The following is a 23,344-nucleotide window of genomic DNA, read 5'->3' as shown; positions in this document are numbered from 1 at the left end:
GGCCAAGGTGAGCTGTGGGTTCACCCGAGGTATGAAGGAAACAGGATTGTTCTAGAAGTCCATAAGTACCAGAGAGAAAGGTAAATGTAAGTTATTGTGTGGAGCTGGGGGGAGGCACAGGCTCAATAGCCTGGGATATTTAAGTTGTGCCGGCAGTGAAGGAAGTCCCCATGTCACAGTGACAAACGTCATTGAAGGGCGGTGTCAGATCAATGGAGAGAAGCAGGCCACTTGTGCCTCTACTGCTGAATTTAGAAGATGGGACCCAGGAATTTTGACTAAAAATGACTTAGTGGGTTTACTTTTTTCCACCACTCGTACACATGTAGGCACGCCATCCCACTCATGGAGGACTCTTGGGCCCCTCCCCTGCTGTTTTTACACCAATTTTATTCTTATTTGTATCTTTACAGAAAATGGCACAGAGATCACAGCTTTAGAATACCTAGAAGTTATTACAGTTCCATATTTCAAACACCTCAATGTCAAGTTTCTTTCTTCTCACAGTATGTACATTATTTACACACCAGGGGCTACAGCCTAACACTTCGAACCAACAGGGGACAAAGACAAGAAGAACTGAGGAGAAATTTCAATGAACAGAATGAAGAAGAAATCAACTTCCGATACAGAAATAAAATTGCAACTCACTGTCTCAGGCCTTTCTCTTGTGGGGTATTCCCTGGAAGGGTGGTGGATAGCAAAGGGGAATGTCCTGGGAGGGTGATCTGTGCCTGGCTTGGGAATATGGGTCTGGTGGACTCAACAAAGCTATGTGTTCCCATTACTAGTTTGAGTGGCAAAGGCCAGGGTGGAAGGGGCAGAAGCCATCAGTGCCACAGGTCCTCCCATCAGCAGACAGGAAGGAGAAGCCCCCAGCTCCTTAGTCCAACATGGTTACCTTGTCTATATTATTCTAGCAGACACACATCATGGCATACACCTGGCATGAAGGTGTGTGTGTGTGTGCCTGCAGCTTGCTTTAGGTTTTACGCCGGCCTCCTGCCTTGCTCTCTTTCCAGCCTTTCCTACAACCTTCTCATAAATATTTACCTCCCCAGGCCAACTCCAGGCTTGGGGAAGGACAAGCCGGGTCAAGTTGAGGCAGGGTTTGCAGCTTCCTAGGCGTTCACCCAGCAGCTAGACCGGGTTGCTCCAAGGCAGGGCACATGCAAAGTAGTAATCTGCGAGAAGCTCTAGGGGAAGGAGACTTGCATGCACAGCAAGTCAGGGTCACAGGCAGCATATCAGGAGAGTCAGGAGGCTTTAGGAGCCAGGCCAGGACCAAGGGGCCCTAGGTAGAGGACTGGGACTCCCCACTGGTGCAGTGAGCCACAGCACCGTGAGGGCTGCCCCTCTCTAAGGGCCCAGGGCCTGGACTCACTGCAGGTACTGTGCTTTGATGCCACATGCCGGGCTGGAGGGACCAGTGGCGCAGGCTGGGCGTGGAGAGGGTGGTTCCCAGGTTCCCATGGAAGGGCGAGAGACTGAGGGGGCCGAAGGGTCCAGACCAAGACTTCCATGTTCAATCTGGCTTCTGGACCCCATTGATGGAGGGAGGCAGAGATGGCGCCTGGGCCTGCAGGGCAGCACCTTCACGCGGCTGAAGCCCAGGCCCAGGGCCTGGGGAAAGAACAAGCTGAGGGGTGGAAGTAGGCTTCTGCTGAGGACTGGGTGCTCTGGGCACTGGAGCTGGAGGGTGGGTCCTCAGTCAGGGTCACGGCTGCATCAGGCAAGGTGTTTACAGGAACGGGCATGGGTGGAGCAGAATCCACAGGGATGCAGAGCTGGGAAGGAGGGCTCTTTAGACAAGAAATAGAGTAAGGGGTGGATTTGGACAGTGAGAGTTGTCAAAGGATTGAGTAAGAAGGGCTCAAGGGGGTGGTTTGGGGCAGCAAGAAGCTTCTGAGATGAGGAGGATGCCAGAGGGGTCAGGACTAGGTGAGGGATGTTTCAGCATGGTCCAAAGCCTCGGCCAGCACCAAGCTGTGCCTGGAGTCACCCAAGGGGTAATGGGGTCCTGTGGGGCTAGGGGAGGGCGGCAGAGACCAGGCCTGGACCCTGCCCTGGAGAATATCTCCCAGCACCCTAGGCCCCAAGAAGAACAGGGTCCTGGGCCTCTGAGTCTGAGTGCCTCTTGACCTAAGCCATGTCCTCGAGCTGTGGTGGACTCAGCTTTTCCATGGGCCTGTCTTCCATGGCCACCTCCTCTTCAGGCTTCTCGGCATTCCGGCCCAGGCTGTCCGGCCCAGACACAGTCCCCAGCACTTTGGTGCTGTGCTCCTGAGCTTTGGCTCGGAGTGCCGCAATGCTGTTCTCCCTCAGTTCCTCCTGGGAGATGGCCACCTGAGGGTCGGGGCCCCGCTCCTCCTGCTCCATCTTGTCGAGCTTGGGCAGGGCCTGGCGCTCCACCTCGGGCTTCCTCCCCGACTCAGCTGCTGCCTCCAGCGACTTTTTGTGCATCCCTAAAAAGAATTGTTGGTATTCGGGTTTAGAAAAGCGCCTGGGAAAGCCATCTTGAACTGAAAACAGCAAAGATAGAGAGAGGCCAGAATTAAGGACAAGCAGAAAGCCTTAACTTCACACACCGAAGTCACGCAAGTCCCCAGGGCTGGGGCTGGGTCAGGGGAGGGGAAGGGCAGCCAGGGGAATGGGACTGCAGGCCGGCAGCTGGAGACCAGGCTGGCAGAGGGCTCCTCCATGCCAAGCCCCTGGGGACCTGGCCCTGGGCAGCCTGTTCTGTGCCTGCCATGGCTCAGCACTTGCCTTTCTGCAACCTTCCTTCCTGGGGTTCCGGATCTTAGAACCCCAAGAGAAGATGGTGCTGTTATCAGATGTGCACCCAGATGGCAGGTGGAGGAAGGAGGGCTGGAGAGATTTAGGGAGAAGTCCTTTGGGCAAAGTCAGAATGGTAGCCAAAGGGACTATGGTTCTCTTCAGCCCCTAGGGGGCACTGTTTTATTCATCATGAGCCCACCTCTGGCTAAGGTTAGAGGGGGTACAGACCATAGGATAAGTCATGCCATACTCGTAGGACAAAAAAGTCTTCACAGACCCTCACCCTCCAATCAGGACAGAGTTCCAGACACCCAGTAAAAAAAAAAAAAAACCCAGTAGGTAAGTGGAAATGACAGACACCATGCCTGGGGCCCACCCTGCCGCCTGAGTCCCCCAAGGTAGACGGGGAGGCCTGATTTGGGGGCCTCTCTCCTAGGCGGCTGTGGCCAGGTCCCCTTGTTTCAGGACTCTGCCCCCTTCTCCAGGAAGCCTGCTCCCCTCACCACAGGGACAGGGCTTCGAGGAGGGTGTGGGCTCTTACCCAGTAGCCATGGGGCACAGGAGTCCATGATGCCATCCTTGGCGGACTTAAGGATGGACTCTGGTAGGGGGATGGAGTGCCTCACCATGGCACCGTAGAGCCCATACTCCGCCATGACACTGCTACGGCCCCAGCACTTCTCCCTCTTCCTCCACTTGGCTCTGCGGTTCTGGAACCAGACCTGCAGGTGCAGAGGAGCGGGTGAGGGGCCTCCTCAGAAACGCACCCTGTGTCTGAACTGGGGATAATGGCCTCACGCCCCAGATGGCCGGCAACCCCACCACCTTGTGACTTGGGGTTTCTCAGCAGGGTGTCCTTACCTAATCCCACCCACCCCATGGTACCTCCAGGCTCAAAAAGGATTCAGAATGAGGACCTCAAGTCCTGTGAAAACACGGCGGGTGAAATGGGTCCTTATCAAAGCAGTTCCAGGGAGACGAGGTAGGGCTCTCTCTGGTACAAGGTCTCACAGATAGGCAGTACCCAGTGTGGGCCTCACTTTGCCACTGAGAAGCCCTGACCCCAATCAATCTCTTGCCAGTGTTCACAACTCCAATGTAAAAACCAGATGTCTTTACTTGCAGAGGGACGAATTCCTTTCCAGGGACTGGACTAGTAGAGTCTCTGGTTCAGGGCAGCCTCCCCACCAGATCCCAGAGGCTAGAGATGTCCAGGAAGGTTGACAAGTGAGTATGGGAGCAAAGGCCTGTGGGTGGTGTTGTGGGCATTTCATCTGAGTCTCCGGAAGCCTGGGGAACTACCTTTGCCCCACAGCAGGGCAGGAGACACTCCAGGAGGCCTGAGTCAGACTCCCTTCCCGGCTCTGTCCTAGCCAAGCCCTGCCACACCCATAGAGCCCTCCGTAACACCCCAGCCTCCACAATCACACCCAACTCTGTGTGATCTTAGGGGATCAGGAATGAAGACAAAACTCAAAGAGCAGGAGGAGCAAACGGGGTGTGGACCTGGTGGGGGGCACTCTAGGGAGTGTTTCTTCAGCCCCACAGCTGACTGGTGCAGGGTCTCCAAGAGAATGGGGTACCCTGGGGATGTCTACAGCACTCATGGCCAATTCTTGGAGGAGACCCCAGTATCCTTGGGGGGAGGGATTCTTGGTTACCCAAAACAGCTTCCTGAGACCAGCAGCTAACAGAGCCAGGGAGGTGACAGACCCACTGGAAACTGCTGGGCGCTGGAAGGACCCCAGGCCCCGCCTGCCCCTTCGCCTCCTCAGAGCCCCTCGGGACCCTGATCCCCGGGACAGCGAGGCGCCTGGTGGTGGGGTGAGGGAGGGAAGAGGCGGGCTCGGTCGGGAGAATCTATTAGTTTCCTGGGCGATTTCCATCCACTCGCCTCGGTCCCTTCCCCAGCCCTTCCCCCAGGCCAGTCCCCTCCCCCGCCCTTGGCCACGCAGGTATCAGCTTTTGATGAAAAATTGCTCCATCTCTATTCAGGAGGCGGCAAAGGAAGAGTCACCCCCAGGGGCAGCCCTGGGCTGATTGAAAAACAAGTTAATTTCAGTTTGAATCGATGGGCCTCAGGCACTGAAATATCACGGGAAATTAAAGCGCCGGCTCTCCCGGGAGCCGCGGCATTGACCCGCACTAATTAATGCTGGGGAGGCAGCGAGCGCCTCGCCGGGCGCCGCCCCCTACCCGGGGACCCCAAACACTTCTCATTTAACTAATTAGGCGGGCAAAATTGGGTGTTAATTTGTTGAGGATTTTTTCCCCTCTCCCCCGGCCGCTGCCGCCCTGGCCCCCGCCCGCGCCGGGGCGCGGGGAATGAATGCGGGGCTCGCCGGCAGATGGCTGCCCCGGTCACCCTGCAATCTTCTCCGACTTGATTGCTTGATTAGGTCGTTAGCACATTAAAAAAAAAAAAAATGGCTTGCCGTCTGGCGCTGGCGTGATGAGTGGGACGCGCGGCAGCGCCTGGGTAATTTATCTTTTTATACGGCAAAGAATTTGATTTCCATCTGCAGATATATGGGGCGCCTTTGACACCTGTTTAACATCGCGCTGATGACAGCTTAACCCTTTGCTGCCTGGGCCACCGAGAGGGCCAGGCTGGGACCCCAGGGGACCCGGGGGCCCGCGCACTCCTGCGGTTCCCCCCGCTGCCGCCAGGGGGAGGAGTGAGCGCCCCGCGGCCGCCGCAAGTCTGCAGCGGTGCCTCGCATCCCACCGCGCCAAATCCACGCAGCGGTCACAGAAGCGACCTGCCGGGGTGGAAAGGCCGCACGGAACACGCACTCCTTTAAGATGACCCAAATGTTTGTAACTCTGTTTTGACATTTCTTCATTTATAAATAACCGGGGACCTCTAGAAATTGGCCGGCGCCGCCTCTGGGCGGACTGCACATTCGCCACCACCTGGCACCCGCAGTACGCGCTGAGGCCTTCCTGGGCTGAGGGCCCAGAAGAAAACGCCCAAGGCCTCCCCGTGGTTCGGGCCCAGATGGCCCCGGGTGACCCCTTCCGAGGAAAGGGTTTTGTGTAATTTAAAGACCACGCCACGAAATGGCTGCAAGGTCTCTGAGTGGTGTAAACGGTTTGCTCTGGATGGAACTCACCCAGCAGCGCCGCAGACCAAAGGCCTGGCAAAGATTACAGCCAAGAAAACCTTATGCAACAGTTCTACTCCGTAACACAGGAGGTCGCTATGAACGGAAATGGACTGCACTGCAATGGGTAGATGGCTGCTCTCTGCGTATCAACTCTGGCCTGATACCTGGCTGGCTCTGCGCTGTGTGTAAATCTCTCCCCATCACTGCCTGCCTAGCCTTCAGGCTGTCCATCTGAGGATCTGCCCTACCCAGGAGCTTCGGTTTGTCTGGGCACCCTGCCCTGTTCCAACCCTCCTCCCATTAGCACTTAGTTTCCCCTCTGCAAGTACCCATTTGTCTTAGCCAAGCTGCCTTCTCCCACAGGGGAACTCTGAAAGGACTAATCCACATAAAGTTCTAAGTGACTTTTGGTTTCCTCCACCTCTCAGAGAAGACAGCAAAGAATGAACCCCCTGGTGATGAATTTCAGGCACCAAGTCCTGACCACAGAGGCTGGGAAAGCTTTCTTTGTGACTAAGTTATCCGCTTTCAGGTTGGCAATGACCTGTCCTGCTTGAATACAATGTGTTACAAAACCACAGAGTTATAACCCCTTAACTGGTCCCCATGGGGCCAAACTTGAGAATGTCTGGGGTTTTAGAAAGGGTATGTAAAGTGTATACCTCAACGCCCTGAGGCAGCAACACCCCATAATCAAGCCAATCAATTTTGATTTCTGCAGCAAAATGTATACATGACGCACACTAAAAGGGATAAACGAAATGTGTAAGGTCAGGTCAGGTTTTTGCAGCCAAATGAGTTCTGAGGTCAAACTTATGAAAGAGCTTTCCATTCTTAACCAGCTGCCTGGTTAAGATTTAGGGATTCTGGAGAAGGAATTGTGGAGAGTGCAAAGACAAAGGTGACCACACCGCCCCCATATGGTTGCCTTGGGAGGTGCATTGCCGTGGCTTTTCCAGGAGTTCCAGGAGTGTCAGTGCTTGAGGTGAGGGTGGGACTTTCAGATGGAAGCAGCTTCTTTATCTGAACACTAAAGAAAGGCAAGGAGTACCTGGGTGGTGCAGAAGGTTAGCACTAGACTGCTAGCCAGCTCAGGTTGGAGGTTCGAGTCCACCCAGAGGCACCTCAGAAGAAAGGCCTGGTGATCAATTTCTGAAAAATTAGCCACTGAAAACCTCATGGAGCACAGTTCTATTCTGACACATTGAAGTCGACTCAACGACAACTGGTAAAGAAAAGGGTGCAGACTGAGGGTTCAGATACTCCCTGGGGCCTGTAAACTGAACCATTTTCCTGGGTCTTCTGATCTGGGTGAATGGTCTGCAGATGAGAATGTTGCTTTGCCTACACTCTCCCAGGGGAGTTGCTGCCAGCTGGTCGTTCAAACAGGAGTCATCCGGACCCTCAGTTTTGGGCTCCTGAAATGTCTGGCTCTCTGCGAAGACCAGATGCTGCTCCAATTTATAGAGGAGACCCAGACAGCCAAAACAATTTCTTTTTAGGAAGTTGGCAGGGAAGCTGCAGCCCTGTTGCCTTGGAGGAAAGTGCACATGGGGTTAGAATTAACCCTAACCACGCTCTACATTTACTCTTCTAGTCCCTTTCTAGAAGCAACCAGGATGTGTACAGAACTTAAAAGTTTGCAAGAAGCATTGAAATTGGCCAGTCCTGAACTGAAATTCCCGGCTCTGATAATGATTGCTGTGTGATCTCGGAAAAGTTACTTGATTTCTCTGTCTTAGACTCTTGAAACATAAAATAAGAAAATTTACTATAAGGGTGTTTCGAGGATTAAATGAAAAAATTGAAAGTGCCCAAAACAATGGTTGTCACGCAGAAGGCAAAAAAAAAAAAAAAAAACCATTGTCATCAAGTTGATTCCAACTTATAGTGACCCTATAGGACAGAGTAGAACTGCCCCATAGGGTTTCCAAGGACTGCCTGGTGGATTCGAGCTGCTGACCTTTTGGTTAGCAGCTGTAGCTCTTAATCACCATGCCGCCAGGGTTTGCATTTAAAGGCTCATTATTATTATTTCAGTGGAAACACAGAAAGTCAGTGGGAGTTTGCACAGAGGGCCGGATAATTAATACCATCAGCTGCCCGTCTGGCCTCGTCCACATGTCCTTTAGCCAAGCTGGGCTGACTAATGATAATAATAATAACTGTAGGAGGAGAGGGAAAATAACTAACCTCCAAACTGTAATATTTTCATACAGACAACCTCTTTTGTTGTTGTTGAATGCTGAGCTGATTCCGACTCATAGTGACACTATAGGACAGGGTAGAACTGCCCCATAGGGTTTCCTAGGCTCCAATCTTTTTTTTTTTTTTTCAGAATATACATGGCAAAACATACACCGATTCAACCATTTCTACATGTACCATCTAGTGACATTGATTACATTCTTCAGGTTGTGCAACGTTCTCACCCTCCTTTTCAGAGTTGCTCCTTTAACATTAACTTCACTGCCCTCTGAGGTTCCTATCTAATCTTTCAAGCTGCTGTTATCAATTTGAACCCATATATAGATAGCTCTTAAAAGAGCATAATGCTCAGTGTAGATGTTTTTTACTAATTTAGATAAACTATTGTTTGGTTTTAAGAAGATTTCAGGAGATATTTTTGGTTTAGGGTTTAAAGATTATCTCAGGGGAATAGTTTCTGAGGTTCGTCCAAGCTTCAAGGCTCCAGGAAGTCTGGATTCCATAACAATTTGAAATTCTATTCTACATTTTCCCCCTTTTGATCAAGTTTCTTCTAGAGAATTTTTGTTCAAAATATTCAGTAATGGTAGCCGGGCACCATCTAGTTCTTCTGGTCTCATCGCAAAGAAGGCAGTTGTTTATGGAGGCAATTAGCCACACATTCTATATCCTTCTCCTATTCCTGACTCTCCTTCTTCCTGTACTGCTCCAGGTGAATACAGACCAGTTGTCACACTAGGCTCTAATCGTTACGGCAACAGGTTGCCAGGTCTTTTCTCCCACGGAATGGCTAGTGGTTTGAACCACCGACCTTTTGGTTAGCAGCCGAGCACTTAAACACTGTGCCACCAGAGCTCCTAGACAGCCTCTAGTTGCCCCTTTAGGCACCCAAAGGGCCAAACAGATGCCTTTGAAACTGCCCACATTTTCAGTGTATTCCAGACCCTTGAGACTCAAGTATAAGAGAAGCCATGCAGTGCTCAGCACTCCCTGCAGGTCTGCTGTGATTCAGGAGTTAGAAGACCTAGGTTCTGCCTCCAACTGACTTCATGACCTTGGGTGCATTTCTTAACCTTTCTGAGTTTCTGATTCTCATCTGCCACATGATACCACCTCCTCACCGGTGTGTTGTGAAAATTAAATAAATAGTGTGTAGGAAATGCCTGGCACATAATAAAACAAAAAGCCAAACCAGTTGCTATCAAGTCGATTCTGACTCGTGGTGACCCCATGTGTTGTGGAGTAGAACTGTGCTTCATAATGTTTTCAATGACTGTGATCTTTTGGAAGCAGATAGCCAGGCCTTTCTTCCAAGGTGCCTCTGGGTAGGTTTGAACTGCCAGCCTTTCGGTTAGTAGACACATGCTTAACCGCTTGGATCGCCCAGGGATCCTGGCACAGTAAGAGCTAAAAAATGTTGGCATGATACTTGATGAATTCTGTGGATAAACGTGCACTGAGATGAGGCTTTGCTGTCAAGTAAATGCTCTGTGACACTTTTGACATAAAACCAGGCCCTCCCACCTCCCACTTTTGCAATTCCCTCTCAGCATGGAGGACCCTTTTCCCATTTGGTCTCTTGGTTTTGACAAGTCCATAACATTCCCTCAATCCCTCTCTCATTTGCTTTCCTGACTGCCCACTTTCCAGAAGAGACTGGCCCCTTGAACTCTTCAGAAGAGCCTGCATCAAGGCCACAGTGAGGACAGAGCCCTGCCTTATACTTCTGGGCTCCGAGTACTGGGGAAGGGGCCCATAAGCCACCCACTTGTTGACCAAGGGCCACCAGATTTGGAGGACCAGACAAAGGAGAGTTGGGAAGACCTTCCAGGTTGAGAAAGAGCCTGGGTTTCCCGGTACCCTTTCCCTCTCAGGTGGTGCCCCAGCAGCACTCAGAAAGCCCGGGTAGCATGCCTCTGGCTGTCATCAGCTCATCTGGCAGGTGGCTCCACAGCTGCCAGAGAGGTTGGCTGTGCCTCCAAGGATAGGTGGGACCCAGGGAAGGGTGCTCTGCTGGGACAGGGCACACATGTTGCAGGCCAGGCAATTCTACCAGCTCTTCCTCTCACCGTGTGGGTAGCCAGGATGGTGGCTGCGGCTGTGCCTCACGACTTCTCATGTCTCTTCACCATCATGTAGTTCCTGTCCCAAAAGCCCCCAGCCTTGTGTTCCCACAAGACAGCACCCCCACAGCTCCTTCCAGGATCACCCCCTAAAGGAGACACTTGGCCTGAAAGGTGCCCTTTGCCCACACAGGTCACTGCACAACCCCAAATCTTCCCCTTCCATCTAACCACATCCCTTTAAGCCTGGCTCTGCCAGCCATGGGGCAGCTTCCATCACGTTCGCCAGCTTCTTTCCTCCCCTCTGGCTGGAAGCTGATTAATTTGGTCTCACTGACAGCATGATTTAATGACTTCACACTCCAAACCCACTCAGCACTTCTGACACCGTATTTCAGCACTTTCCTTCCAGCCTCAGCTTGAGGCTCAGACAAGCCCGGCTTCGCTGCATCTCCGATGCCCACTAGGGGGCAGCTCTGCCCTGGTTTCCAGGCAGCTCCAAACAGCCTTGTCCCTACACACCTGACAGATCATTTAGCACTCTCTTCCACAAAAAAAAAAAAAAATTTTTTTTCTTCTTTTTTCCACTCATAGCAGGAGCTCTGGCCATGCAGTGGTTAAGAGCTTGGCTGCTAAACCAGAAGGCCAGCAGTCTGAATCCCCCAGCAGTTCCTTGGAAACCCTATGGGGCAGTTCTACTCTGTCCTATAGGGTTGCTATGAGTTGGAATTGACTCCATGGCAGTGCTGGTTGGTGGTTGGTTGGGTTGGTCCACTCACACTAATCCTGTTTTCTCACTCAAAACAGAAACACCCACCCTGAGCCTCTGACCCAGTGTTTTAACACAGACTCACATGAAGAGCTTAAAAAACATACAGATACCAAGGCTCTACCCCAAACCAATGAACCTGGAATCGCTGGGTGTGGGAGCCCAGGATTGGTATTTTAAAAAGCAGCCCTGGTGATTCTAATAATACCCCAAGCTGACACACACTGCAAATCCTTTCTTGCCCAGGCACCTAGCTTCTTATCTCTGAAATAATACTTTGCTCCCACCCCTGGGCAGGGGCCACTTTAAAAGGGGCAAAGTGGAGCAGTGTCAGTCAGAGAATCCGAACCTCACCCTTAGATACACACTAAGCTGCTGGGAGGGAGATGAGCTGCAGGCTCTGTTTGCTCTGGACGTTCCATGTCTCTGTGCTGTCTGCATTTTTATAACAGGTACAATTTTGTCAGAAAAACTACATAAATAACAAAGTGAATACATGTATATATCCCACCCTTGGAAATCCTGGTGGCATAGCAGTTAAATGCTACGGCTGTTAACCAAAAGGTCAGCAGTTCAAATTCACCAGCTGCTCCTTGGAAACTCCATGGGGCAGTTCTACTCTGTACTAGAAGGTCGCTATGAGTCAGAATCGACTTGACGGCAGTGGGTTTGGTTTTTTGGGGTTTATCCCAACCATACCATTCTACCAGCAAGTGACCCCACAGGAAATAAAGTCAGTCTGGAAGCCCATTTCCCCTTCCCCAGGGTTGATACCTGGCAGGGGCTTCCAGAATGACATATCCCACGCATTTTTTTGGAGACACAAAGAGGACTATATGCTTGAATCTGACGTGGAGACTTGGAGTTGCTTCTTTCCTAATGGATTGTATCTGTCCACCCCAACCCAGAGAGATGCAGAATGAGGGAGTGCTTGCCCCAAAAGCATAAAGGCAGAGGAAACCACTGGTGGGCTTGGCCCATCCTCACTGATATTGGCTTTGATTATGGCTTACATAGACCGCGTTCATATTTATCTCATTTGGTCTCAAACAATAGTAGTTGAATACTGGGTTTGAACCCCACACTAAAACTTGCTTTACCTCCCAGCCCCTAGGTTTCCTCATCCAGAAAGTTGGGATAAGCCTAGCCTCTAACTCATCTGGTTGTTGTGAGGATTAAATGAAACAAAGCATGGAAAGCACTTAATATCTGGGACAATGCTAAGTACTTAATGTCAGTAATAATAATACATTAAATTAGAATTTCTGAGAAGTAATGTTATTATTTTACAAATGTATAAAGGCTCAGAGTTTGGCTTGCTGGCAGTGAAACAAAGACTGGAAGTAGATGTGTCTGATTTCTCATGTCTATACTGTGGGTTCTCATCAGATATGAGACAGTAGGCCTCAGAGATGTCAGGGTGTTTACTTGGATTGGCCCAGCAATGGTGTGTGTCCCAGTTGCCCACCTGGGACTGTTACACTCCACCTGCTCTGCACCCCATTGGATCAATGCGGCCTGGTGAGGGGAGGTGATCCTGAGGGGGTTCCTTCCGGATAGGGGTCTGACTCTACCTTTTACAGAGAGGGAGGCTGAGATGCAGAGACAGGAAGTGACCTGGCCTTTGCCACACCTGGTGAGTGTCAGAACCAGGACTAAGATCTGAGGCCCTGACATCCGGTCCAATAACCTGTCCACTCCACCTCAAGAATTTCTAACTTCAGACATGATGCCTGTAATAACTACGTTTTCTCCCTCCATCCTTACGCTCAACACACAACTAAGGCCTCTGACTGAAATCTGGGGGAGGGGAGAATACTGGCTCTGGGACAGTAGATTTCTATCTTTCAATGCACTGTTCCCACTTAAATCAGCACACAGAGAGGAAATGATGGGGAAGGGTGGCGACAGAGTGAAAGGTGGTCCAGAATCCAGAGGGACTCGAGTTTGAATCCTGGCCCCGTCTGGTGCTACCTCAGGCAAGCTACTCTGTGCCTCAGGTTTCCTCATCTGTAAAATGGGAATAATAACAGTATCTGGACCATTGGGTGTTCTGAAGATTCTTTGCTAAATATGCATAAACTATTTCTGGAAGGAAACAGAGAAACTGGTTACCACTGGAAGGGCTGGTGATAGATAGGGGAAGGGAGACTCATTTTTCACCCTTTTGAACTCAGGTACATGAATTTGCCCATTCAAAAAATATTTTTGAATGAGTGAGTTGTTACTGTTTTTTTTTTAGAATAGTGCTGGCACTCAATAAATATTGGTTATTTTTATAAAGAAGGTGTGTTACACCCCCTCTCCCCTCCCCAATACCTGAAACCGCTTCTGTTCCCCAGCTTCAAGTCAAAGCAAAGGCTTCAAACACAGGAGGCAGGGGTTAAAAGGGTGGACTTTAGATTCAGATCTGGATTTGAATCCTGTGTCCCTCACTAGCTGTGTAATCTTGGGCAAGTTGTTGAGCCTCAGTTTCCTTAGTTATAAAAGGAGGCTAATACTGCACCAGATTGTCTTCAGGATTTAATGAGATCAGAGCTGAAACTGAGTGAGCACTTCACAAGTACAGCTCATTGTACCCAAAAAAACAACAGGCAGATGCCACTATTATCCCCATTTTACAGATGAGGAATTGAGGCTCTGAGAGGTTAAGTAACTTGGCCAGAGTCACTCAGCTGGTAACTGTCGAGGCCAGGACGTAAACCCAGGCACTCTGGCTTCAGAGTCGGTGTCCCTAACCACTACCTAACCCTGTCTCTCCTGTCATTGTCTGGTATACAGAACATCTGGCACGTGGACAATGTTCTGTAAATTATAGTTGCAGTTAGTGTTGATACACACGAGGACATTTCTCAGGGCACTTGGTAAAACACTGTGGGGCAGGACTAATTGACCACTTATAAACACCTTCTGGGGGGCAGCATTTAACCAAAGGACCATGTGGTGCTCAAAGGGTTGGAGACATTCTTGCCTGCTTTCTCCTGTATCCACAAAATGCCACAGCCAATCCTCACAGCAATTAATGTTCCCACCCTGAATACCTGGCCCCGCCATGCTGGTTCTGGTGGCCTTAGCCACCACCCCATAAGCAACCCCCAGGCTGCTTAGTGTTCACTGGCTGGGGCAACGCAATGCAGTGACTGTTATAGCTGAGGGAAAGCCTTCCCCAAACTCTGACTCAGAAGGCTCCAAATGTCCCCAGTCACCACCACCACAGCCAAACAGATTTTAAGACAAACCTGTAAGGGACAAGCTATTCCTTCATACCGGCCAATAGTGCAAATATGGGGCCTGCCAACAGGAGGAATTTGTCAGCCCCTTGCCCCACCCCCAGCTACTTGTAATGACCGACTTTATGGTAATGAAGGCCAGGTAGGAATAACTACCACATATTGATGGGATTGGGTCTTGGCTTACGCATACCACACACACAACATACCACCACACACCACTACACACACACACCACACAATACACCACACACAACCCCCACACTGCCACATACACACATATACACCACCACACACATCACACCACCATATGCACAAAAAAAACACCATATACACACACACGCCCCACCACACCACCACATACACACACTACCACATACACACACCACACCACCGCATACACACACTACCACATACACCACACCACCACATACACACACTACCATATATACACACTACCACATACACACACCACACCACCACATACACACACACCACCACATACACACACTAGCATATATACACACTACCACATACACATCACCACATACACACACCAAACCACCACATAGACACAACACCACACACATGCACCACCACACACCTACACACACACCACACCACCATATACACATACATACCACCACACACACACCACACTACCACATACACACATCACACACACACACCATACCACCACATACACACACACCACCACACACGTACCACATATACCACCACACACATACACACACCATATCACCACAAACACATACCACCACATACACACATACACCACGACTTACACACTCCACCACACATATCCACCACCACACATACACTCCCCCCACCCCACACACGCACAAGGTTCAGAATCAATACCTAGCCCTCGCCACATTGGAACCCAGCTGGGTGGGGTGATGGATCCTGGCCACCATGGATAATGCACTAAACAGATAATCTGCTTATGGTTGATTGAGCTTATTGTTAGTGTCAATGTCCAAAGCCACTGGCCGAAATTCCAAATGAATTTCCGGGGGAGAAGACCACCCTTCCACAAAAGCAGCTCATGGCCTCCTGTCCCACTTGCTAGCTCTTCAGTGAGAGACTGCAAAGCAACCCAAACACCTTATTTGGTTCCTTCTCTAGGTGCCCTCCTTCCCCCAAAACACCCTCCTACACCTGGAGACACAAAAGACACTGGGGAGCAGAGGTTTGGGGAAGTCAGGACCCTACCCCCCACCACCATTTCCCAGGCTCTAAAGTCAACTATCCTATGGACCACTCAGGCGATGAGAGTAGCTTTCACTTAAGTTTGATATCCAGCTCCGGCAACTCCAAATCTTCTGGAAATGTTCCCCCACCCACTTCTTTCTCATGGAGGCCCTGCTCAGAAAGTCATCAGACTTTGTCTTCTGCCCGAAAAATTATATATTAGCCCCACTCCTTCTCGACTAGGGGGTTCTAGACGTGGGAAGGTTCTGCTGATGATGAAAGGAGGCCCTGTGCCCACACAACTGAGAACATCCCAGTCCAGATCACAAAAGTCCCCAGGAGAGGACTCGGGGCCTGACAAGCCACCCCAGCAGGCATATGTCCTAGGCACAGCCTGGACCGCATCATGGGTCAGACCCAGGAGAAGTGAAGGAGTGGCAGCTCAGGCCAGGGGCAGCGGCTACGTGGCTGTGAGGGAAGGAAGGAGCCTTAGGTGGACGGAGGTGGTGGAGAGTAGGAAGGGAGAGGGCAACATCTTCCCTGTGGGGAGGCAGTGGAAGGAAGGGAAACAGATTGGGGTCAGTGCTAGAACTTCCCCCATAGCCACCCAGAGAGGCCCAGGGCCACCTCTGGAGTTGGAGCAGATATTTAGCTGGACCTAGGGGACATCCACCACAGATACGCTGCTCGGGACCCAGCAGCCACCCAGTACTCCTCCTCTGACCCCTAGCTCTTTCAGTGTCTGTCTGGCTTACTTGGCTTTTGTTGTCTCAGGAAGCCTATAGCCTGGACCAGCAGGCAGGGCCACAGCTGCTAAGCCTCATGTCTTCCCTCATATGGTAGATGTGCAGCAAATACCTGTCGTCTCAGATAAACTGTCCTTCATGAGAACATGATCACATCCCCATAGCAGGGGGTGGCAGTTGGGAGCCTCAGGGAGCAGAGGGTGTTCCTGGGGAGGGGGGACTATGGAAGGGAGGTCTCAGCGCTCAGTACCTGTATCCTGTCCTCTGGCAGCTCCGTTTTCATGGCTAGCATCTCCCGGGCATAGACATCTGGGTAGTGGGCCTCGTTGAATGCCTTCTCCAGCTCCTCTAGCTGGTAGGAGGTAAAGATTGTCCTGAGGGGAGCAAAACCGGACACTTAGGACCCCGGAAACTGAAAAAAACCTGTCTCGAAGAGAACATATGGCTCTTCTCCTATGCCCCTGGAGAGCTCCCCTGGACAAACCCATGCTGGCTCAGCATAATCAACATAAATTCCCCCCCTACACACATACTCACATACATTCACTCACACACACACACACATCTGCACACACTCACACTTTAACCTTCTAGACTCTTCTTCATTCAAGGTGAGGGCCGACATTGCCCTTCATGGGAGAGCATTATTTAAGCCCCCCTGATATCATTTCTACATTTGGACTCTCTCTGGGGGTGCTTTGGAAACAGTATTAAGGAATACATTTTAGAAAACCACAGAAGCCCTCTTCCTCTTCCCAAGCACAGAGAGGAGGGGCTCGCCAAGCAGCTTCCTAGGCTCCTCTCACAGACACTAGAAGGGATTTTAAAATTGCACTCAGAGTTCCAAGACTTACCAGGAAGTCAAACGCAGCTGCAGCCCCAGTGTCTGCACAGGCGACAGCTGGATCGCCCACCCCCTCAAACCCACAAAAAGCCCCAGCCCTGCTCACCTGCATCTCCTCTGCCGCCACCCAGACATCTCAGCTCCCTAGAGCCTCCCTCGGGCTCTTCCCCCTGTTCCTTCCTGAGCTTGGAAGATAAGGGCCACCTTCCATTCAGGTCGCCCTGAGAGCCTGCCTGCGCTGTCCCACCGCCTTCCTCACCTCCAGCCGCCACCACAGACCAGTTCATACGGAGGATGTACCATGGCTCACAAACTGCTTTAAGAACCCTGTAAAAGCTACATTCCCTTACCCCGGGAAAATGTGCAAGTGAATATTCTCCAACACAGAAAAACATTTTTTTTTCAACACATACAATTTAGCATCTAATATTAGAGGCTCATAGACCCCCTTTCTTGAATAAACCAATAAACACTCATTTCCAGGCACAAATTCTTTTCTTTTCAGACCTTAATTTCACCAGGCTCCACAAGACTTTTATTCTAGACCTTCATCTATAAGCCAACAGGCAAATATAGTCCAGATTCTACAAGCTGAGCTTGTAGAAATGGTATATCCTTTGCTCAGCCCACTGGGATCTGGACCCTAAGACTGGCACAGGGGTTTAGAACCCTTCACCTCCCTCAACACAAGGAAAAAGTACAAATTTAAGCCCCTCACAGTCCTGGTGCCAGTGTTAGCTTTAATGTCTTGGGAGACGATGCAAGCGGTGTGTGAGGAAGAAAGATTCTGCTGTTTATAGAAAATGACTGGTTTGATTCTAAATCGTTGCTCTGGTTCTCTGGGCGGGGGGCGGGCGGAGGTTGCAACGCTTATGTACACGGACAGTGAATTCTGTGGAACTTGGAAGACCTGCCGCTTTCTATTTCTCTTCTGCTTCTGAGCTTGCTGGAGGGCCCCTGAGCAGATCATTTAAACAAATAATCTAAAAACACAAGTCCTTTTCAAAACCAGGGAAACTGAGGCACACCGGTAGTGTGGCCTGGCCAATGACAAAGAGGAGAGCTGATTATAAGTCATTTAGGACCACTCACGTGTCAGCCTCCGCCTGGGAGAGGCCACAGTCAAGAAAACCTCAAATCCCTCAAATTTCCCCTAATTTGCACCACAGAATTGATCCACGTGTTGATGTGGATTTCATCTTCAAGGAGCCTATCCTGCTCCGCATACATAGCCCAAAGCCTCCTCCTGGTTCTATGCAGGAGCCCAGACCTTCTGGCTCCTTTACTATCCTGCCTGTAGAGGAGCTGAGCTTTCCTGGGAAAGAGCAGAGCAAAATCCTAAAGACTCCACTACTGCCAAGGCTGCTCCAACCCCCGACCCCCAACCCCACACACACACCCACCGACACCCCCACCGCAACCCCTGCAGAGCCTAGATTGTTTCTAAGGACAAAAAGACCTGTCCATCTTTCATATTCCAGCATCTTTTACCCAAAATCCTCAAATGAGAGAAGTTCAGGAAAATATATTTTTTGCTAATTCAAAACAGTAGCTCTCAATCCACAGCCAGACTTCTCCTGAATTATCTGCTCTGCTCCCTTCTTGCACCAGCAAACAGTCAGAAACCTAAGACTGTGGAGTCCCTGGTGTATGCGAGCTGCTGTCCTGCCTCCCTGGGCACCCTCCAAAGTTCCCAAAGGCTTTCTTGATGGAGAACATGTTAGGTGAGGAATCTTAAGCATGGAGTTTGAGCTAAAAGTCCTTCAGCTACAAATGCCACACAATGAAAGGACCTGAGGCAGAAACACTGTTCCTGCATCCAGGCTTTCGGGGTGCTTTTTCCAAGGCTCTCATCCCACCCCCCCCAACCCACACCTGCCCAAAATCAGTTCTGCCTGACTCAGCCCTGCCTTCCGGCCTCAGTCCCTCTCCCTGCTAGGGGAGGCTGACAGGATTACTCACCCTGGGGCAGCATGCCATGGTGCATTAAAACAAAAACAAAAACCCGTTGCCCTAGAGTCCATTCCGACTCATAGCGGCCCTATAGGACAGAGTAGAACTGCCCCATACAATTTCCAAGGAGCGCCTGGTGGATATGAACTGCTGACCTTTTGGTTAGTAGCCCTAGCACTTAACCACTAAGTCACCAGGGTTTCTCAGCAGTGCATAGGAGGTGTTTTAATGATTATTCATTGAATAAACGAATTAATAAAGACTTAAAAAAAAAAAAAGAAGGACTCAGGATCAGGGCAGACCAAAAAAAAAAAAAAAATCCGTTTAAAATAAAACGATAACAAAAAAACAAACAGCTGCCAGAAGGGAGTGAACCGAAGTCACTGAGAAACCAAGGTGAAGTTCACACCGATTCAAGCCAAAACTGGTTGGGGCGTGAGAGGACAGGAAGGGTCGTTTTAAATCGTGGGGGTCAACAGGGGAGTTTCCAGAAGGTAAGGAACAGGGACGCACAGAAAAGCGCGAAGAAGTGGGTGCAAAGAGGCTGAGAACAAATTGGGGAGAGAGAAGAGAAAGGGTTGGGGTGGGGGGGGGATCCGGAGAGCGTCGCGGTGGGGAAATGTCCCGAAAGCGAGTGGGAGCCCCGTGCGCGCCCCACCTGGACTGGGGCGGGGAAACAGAAATGGGAAAACAGGCGGGGAGGTGAGCGCCGGGGCAGCCCTGGGAGCAGCACGCAGAGAAGGTCAGACAGATTTTTGGTTCTCACTTTATTTCCTTAAAAACCTCCTCTTAAATTTACACACGGAACTGGTAGCGGTGGCGGTGAGGCGGATGGGACTGGCAGTGTTGGAGCAGGGGTGGGGTGGGAAATTGCTTTCCCGGAGATACCTTTCATCACCTATTGAATCTGTAACTTTGTGTAAGTATTGCCTATGTGAAAACATATTTTTTAAAAACCTCTCTTTTAGTCTCTACCCCCAGCAGCCCACCCGACTCCAGCTAGGGCGGGTGGCAACACCCAGTCTGCACTCTCCCTACCCCCCAGCCCCATTTCATAGACTAGGAAACTAACCGAGACTCGCTGGAGGGAAGCGACCCGCCAGGATCACAAAAGAGCAGGAACCAAAAGGAAAATTTCCATCAATGTGAATATCACGCTCAAGCTTTGGGAAATGGGGAGGGGGAGGGGAGAAAATTAGGGGGTTGGCAGAGGGGACAGGAGTACCGGGAGAGGAACGGGGGGGCAGAGGGCAAAGGACCCGGGAGTGAGGCGGCACGGATCTGAGCCTGCGGGGCTCCCAGAACGGCCCGATGCCGGAATCCAGGGGCCGCCAGCCCCGCTCTGGCTCTGGCCAGCCGCGGCTGGGCCTGTCCTTTCTCCCGCAGAAGGAGCGGAAAGCCGGAGAGGGCGGGTTCCCCGGCAGCCCCTCTTCATCCTCGCCCAAAGCGGCCGGACGCCAGCACCTGGCAGATTTCACCAAACAGCGCGGGTCTTTCGCTCTGCCGCGGCCTGGAACCTCAGATGTGGGGTCGGCTAAAATGAGGTCCTAGATGCTCGAGCTCCGAACAGGGGACAGCGAAGGGGCGCGTGGGCAGAGGAGATCCCAGAAAGCGCCGCGGGGGCCTTACCTGTGTCTCCGCTTCTTCCGCTTTTTGGTCTGGTTTAAAGCCGACTTGGACATTTTTCGGTCGCTGGAGGAAACATCTTCAGAATCTGAAAAGGGGGCGGAGGGACATGCGGCAGAATGGGGGGCGCGCTCTGTGGCGCTCGGAGCGTCTGATGCCCAAGACCCACGAGGACCCTACTCCCGGCCGCCTCCGCGAGCGGCGTGGCCCTCCTCTGTCTCCCCGGGACACCCTCCGGGACCCCGGCGTCGGTTCCCATCCCGAAGCCCGGACTAGCCCCACCCATGCCGGCCCCGAATAGGAAGGTTTTGAACAGATTTCGTTGTAAGAGAGGCCAAGCCGGTAGCCCCAGACGTTTGGGGCATGGGCGGCAAGAGAGCAGGCAGCCTCGTGGGCGCAGGGCCCTCCGGCGGCGCTTGCAGCCCGGGCGCCCCGGGCCGGAAAGTTAGCCCCAAGGAGCGGAGCCCGGGCGCGGGGAGCCGGGCGCCGGGAAGGGCTGGGGGCTCCCCGGGTGCAGCCCCTTTCGAGGTGCCCGCACAATGCGCCCCAGCTCAACGCTGGAGAGCCTGTGGCGCGCCACTTTTCGTTGCCCCCAGAATAAAAAATAACAAAAATAAAGCGAAAAACCGGGGGAAGAGCTGAGCGAGAACAGGAGCCGGCGGGGCCGAGCGGGCGGGGACGGAAGCCGGGAAAATGGCCCGGGGAGGGTGCGGCGGGGTCAGTCAGGGGCCCCCGAGAGGGCCAGGCACAGGGACCCAATACATTTTGTGGCGCTTGCGTGGGATCGGCTCGCTGCCTCTTCGGCCGCGGCGATGGCCAGGCAGTCCGGGATCGTGAGTGAAAAACCCTAAGCTACCAACGAAGGGGTTTTGGAGAGGAGAAAAGGAGGAGAAAAGACAACTTTGGATCCCGGGGTTGGGGCCGGAGCCGGCACCCGCTTGCCCACCGCCTGCGCGCGGAGCAGAACGGGGCTCCGGGAACGCAGTCCTCCCAAGGCCGGGCCGCAGTGGAGCAGCCAGGCTGGGGGCCTGCGGCCCGCCCCGAGATCCCGCACCACGGCTTCGACACCCCACACCCCCGTTGCCAGTGGGGCCCCAGAGGGGCGCCGCAGCCAAATCGGTCCTGACGCAGAGTCGAAGGAAGAGCGCGGCAGCCGAAAACGCAGGGGCCGAACCCCGGCCGGTGAGTGGAGCATCCTCCTGCCCCCGGCCTGGGTGCGTGGGCACCAGGCCCCGGCCGCGACTCAGCGGCCTGGAGCTAACTTTTCCGCCCCAAGGAGGCCTGTTAGGCCCGCTCGAGTCGACGACGGCGTGGGGCTCCCGGCTCTCGCCCGGTATCAGGCGGTCGCGCAGCCTCGCCCTCACCTACCCGAGCTGGCCGTCTGGCTGGTGTCCAGCGGCCCAGAAGCTCTGCCCAGCGGCTGCAAATGGACGCTTTGCGGGTCAGACAGCACTTCCAGGAAAGTGGGCTGCGCGTAGAAGCCAGGGAGTCCCCCGGGCCCCAGCAGCCCCATGCCGCCCACTCCTGCAGGGCTGAGCACAGAGCGCGCCGCCAGCAAGTGCCCGGGGGCCAGGCCGTCGAGCGGGGCCCGCTGGTGACAGCTGGGAGGCTCCTTGTTTAAGCCCAGGATCTCCTGGATGCCGAAACCGGTGCACCTGGCCGGGGCGCCCCCCGAGGTACCCTTGGCCACTGTCTCGGCTTTGGGCTTGCTCAGCGCTTCCCCTGCTTTTCCCGTCATCTCCCAGCTCTTTGGAGGGGCCGAGACCGCAGGTCTTTGGCTCCCCCAGCCCCCCCGTCGGGCTCCCGGCTTCGCGAAGTTGGTCCCAGGTGCCCACTCCGGTGTCTAATGCTCTGGAGCCCCAAGGAGGTTCCTCTTTTATCCAACCAGGCGGCAGCCCAAGTGGGGTCAGAGCTGAGCAGCCAATCACCGGGGCCAGGAGCGATTAGGAATTCCAAAAAGCTGGCAGCTCCTGCCACACTCAGCGCTGAGGGGCCAGGGTGCAGGGGGCCGGGCACCAGGTGGGCTATGCAGGACGCCCATGGGCAGGGGCCCCAGGAGTAAAGTGAGGCAACAAGGTTCAGAGCTGTGTTAGGAGGCAGGTGGCTCGGGTTCTGGGCAGAGCCTGGCGGGGATATATCCCTGGCTTGGCCAGGTCCCTGGGGTGGGTGGGAGGATGGCAGGAGGGCTGAGACTGGAGCCTGGGAGACTTTCTCCCTCCCTCAACTCCTGTGCAAGCCCAAATATGGAGTTTGTGTAAAAAGTGGAACAAGAGAGGAGCAGGTGCCTGGGCAGTGTGTGTAGTGGCACTGGGGAGAACAGAAGGGGCCCGGCTTGTGGAGAGGAAGACATGGGACGGGGAGGGGGGAAACTCACAACTTGTCTGGCAGCACACAATAGAAGGGCCTAGTTCCAATGAACGAATGATAAAAGGGCCAGGAAGAGGGGGTCCCTAGTTGGAAAAGGGAGGAGTGGTGACTTCTTTTGAACAATCATGGGTATCTGAACATCTTCCTGTATGAAGTATGCCCACCTTCCATGGAAGGACTTCATTTATCCTTCCATCCATTCATTCCACCAATATGTGTTGACTACTTACTAGCTCTGAGATAGGAGCTTGAGATTCTGCAGTAAATCAGATAAGGCAAGAGTGGTTGTTATAGTTCAGAATTCACCAAGCAAACAGAATGAAAAGGATGCAATTGTTGATGGAGAGGGAGGGGTGGAAAGCAATAGAAAGGTGAACTCCCCCCACTCCCCTGCCCCACCCAGTTGATGGGAAGCCCTTGACCAACTCCCGAGTT

At 52.6% G+C, this 23,344-nt stretch overlaps 1 protein-coding gene across 1 annotated transcript; it reads right to left on the bottom strand.

Moving 5' to 3' along the window:
* Positions 1 to 2,142: 2,142 nt before the first annotated feature.
* Positions 2,143 to 22,280, bottom strand: VSX2 (visual system homeobox 2). The gene is made up of 5 exons (XM_049898967.1): positions 21,911 to 22,280; positions 20,546 to 20,630; positions 16,370 to 16,493; positions 3,320 to 3,500; positions 2,143 to 2,465 (listed from the first exon to the last, which is right to left on the bottom strand). The coding sequence occupies exons 1-5, from the start codon at positions 22,278 to 22,280 to the stop codon at positions 2,143 to 2,145; spliced, it is 1,083 nt and encodes a 360-aa protein (XP_049754924.1).
* Between the last annotated feature and the right edge of the window lie 1,064 nt (positions 22,281 to 23,344).

This window comes from Elephas maximus, chromosome 10 (genome assembly GCF_024166365.1).
Source record: "Elephas maximus indicus isolate mEleMax1 chromosome 10, mEleMax1 primary haplotype, whole genome shotgun sequence".
In the NCBI taxonomy this organism is placed as follows: Eukaryota; Metazoa; Chordata; class Mammalia; order Proboscidea; family Elephantidae; genus Elephas; species Elephas maximus.
This window is presented reverse-complemented; position numbering and strand designations above follow the sequence as displayed.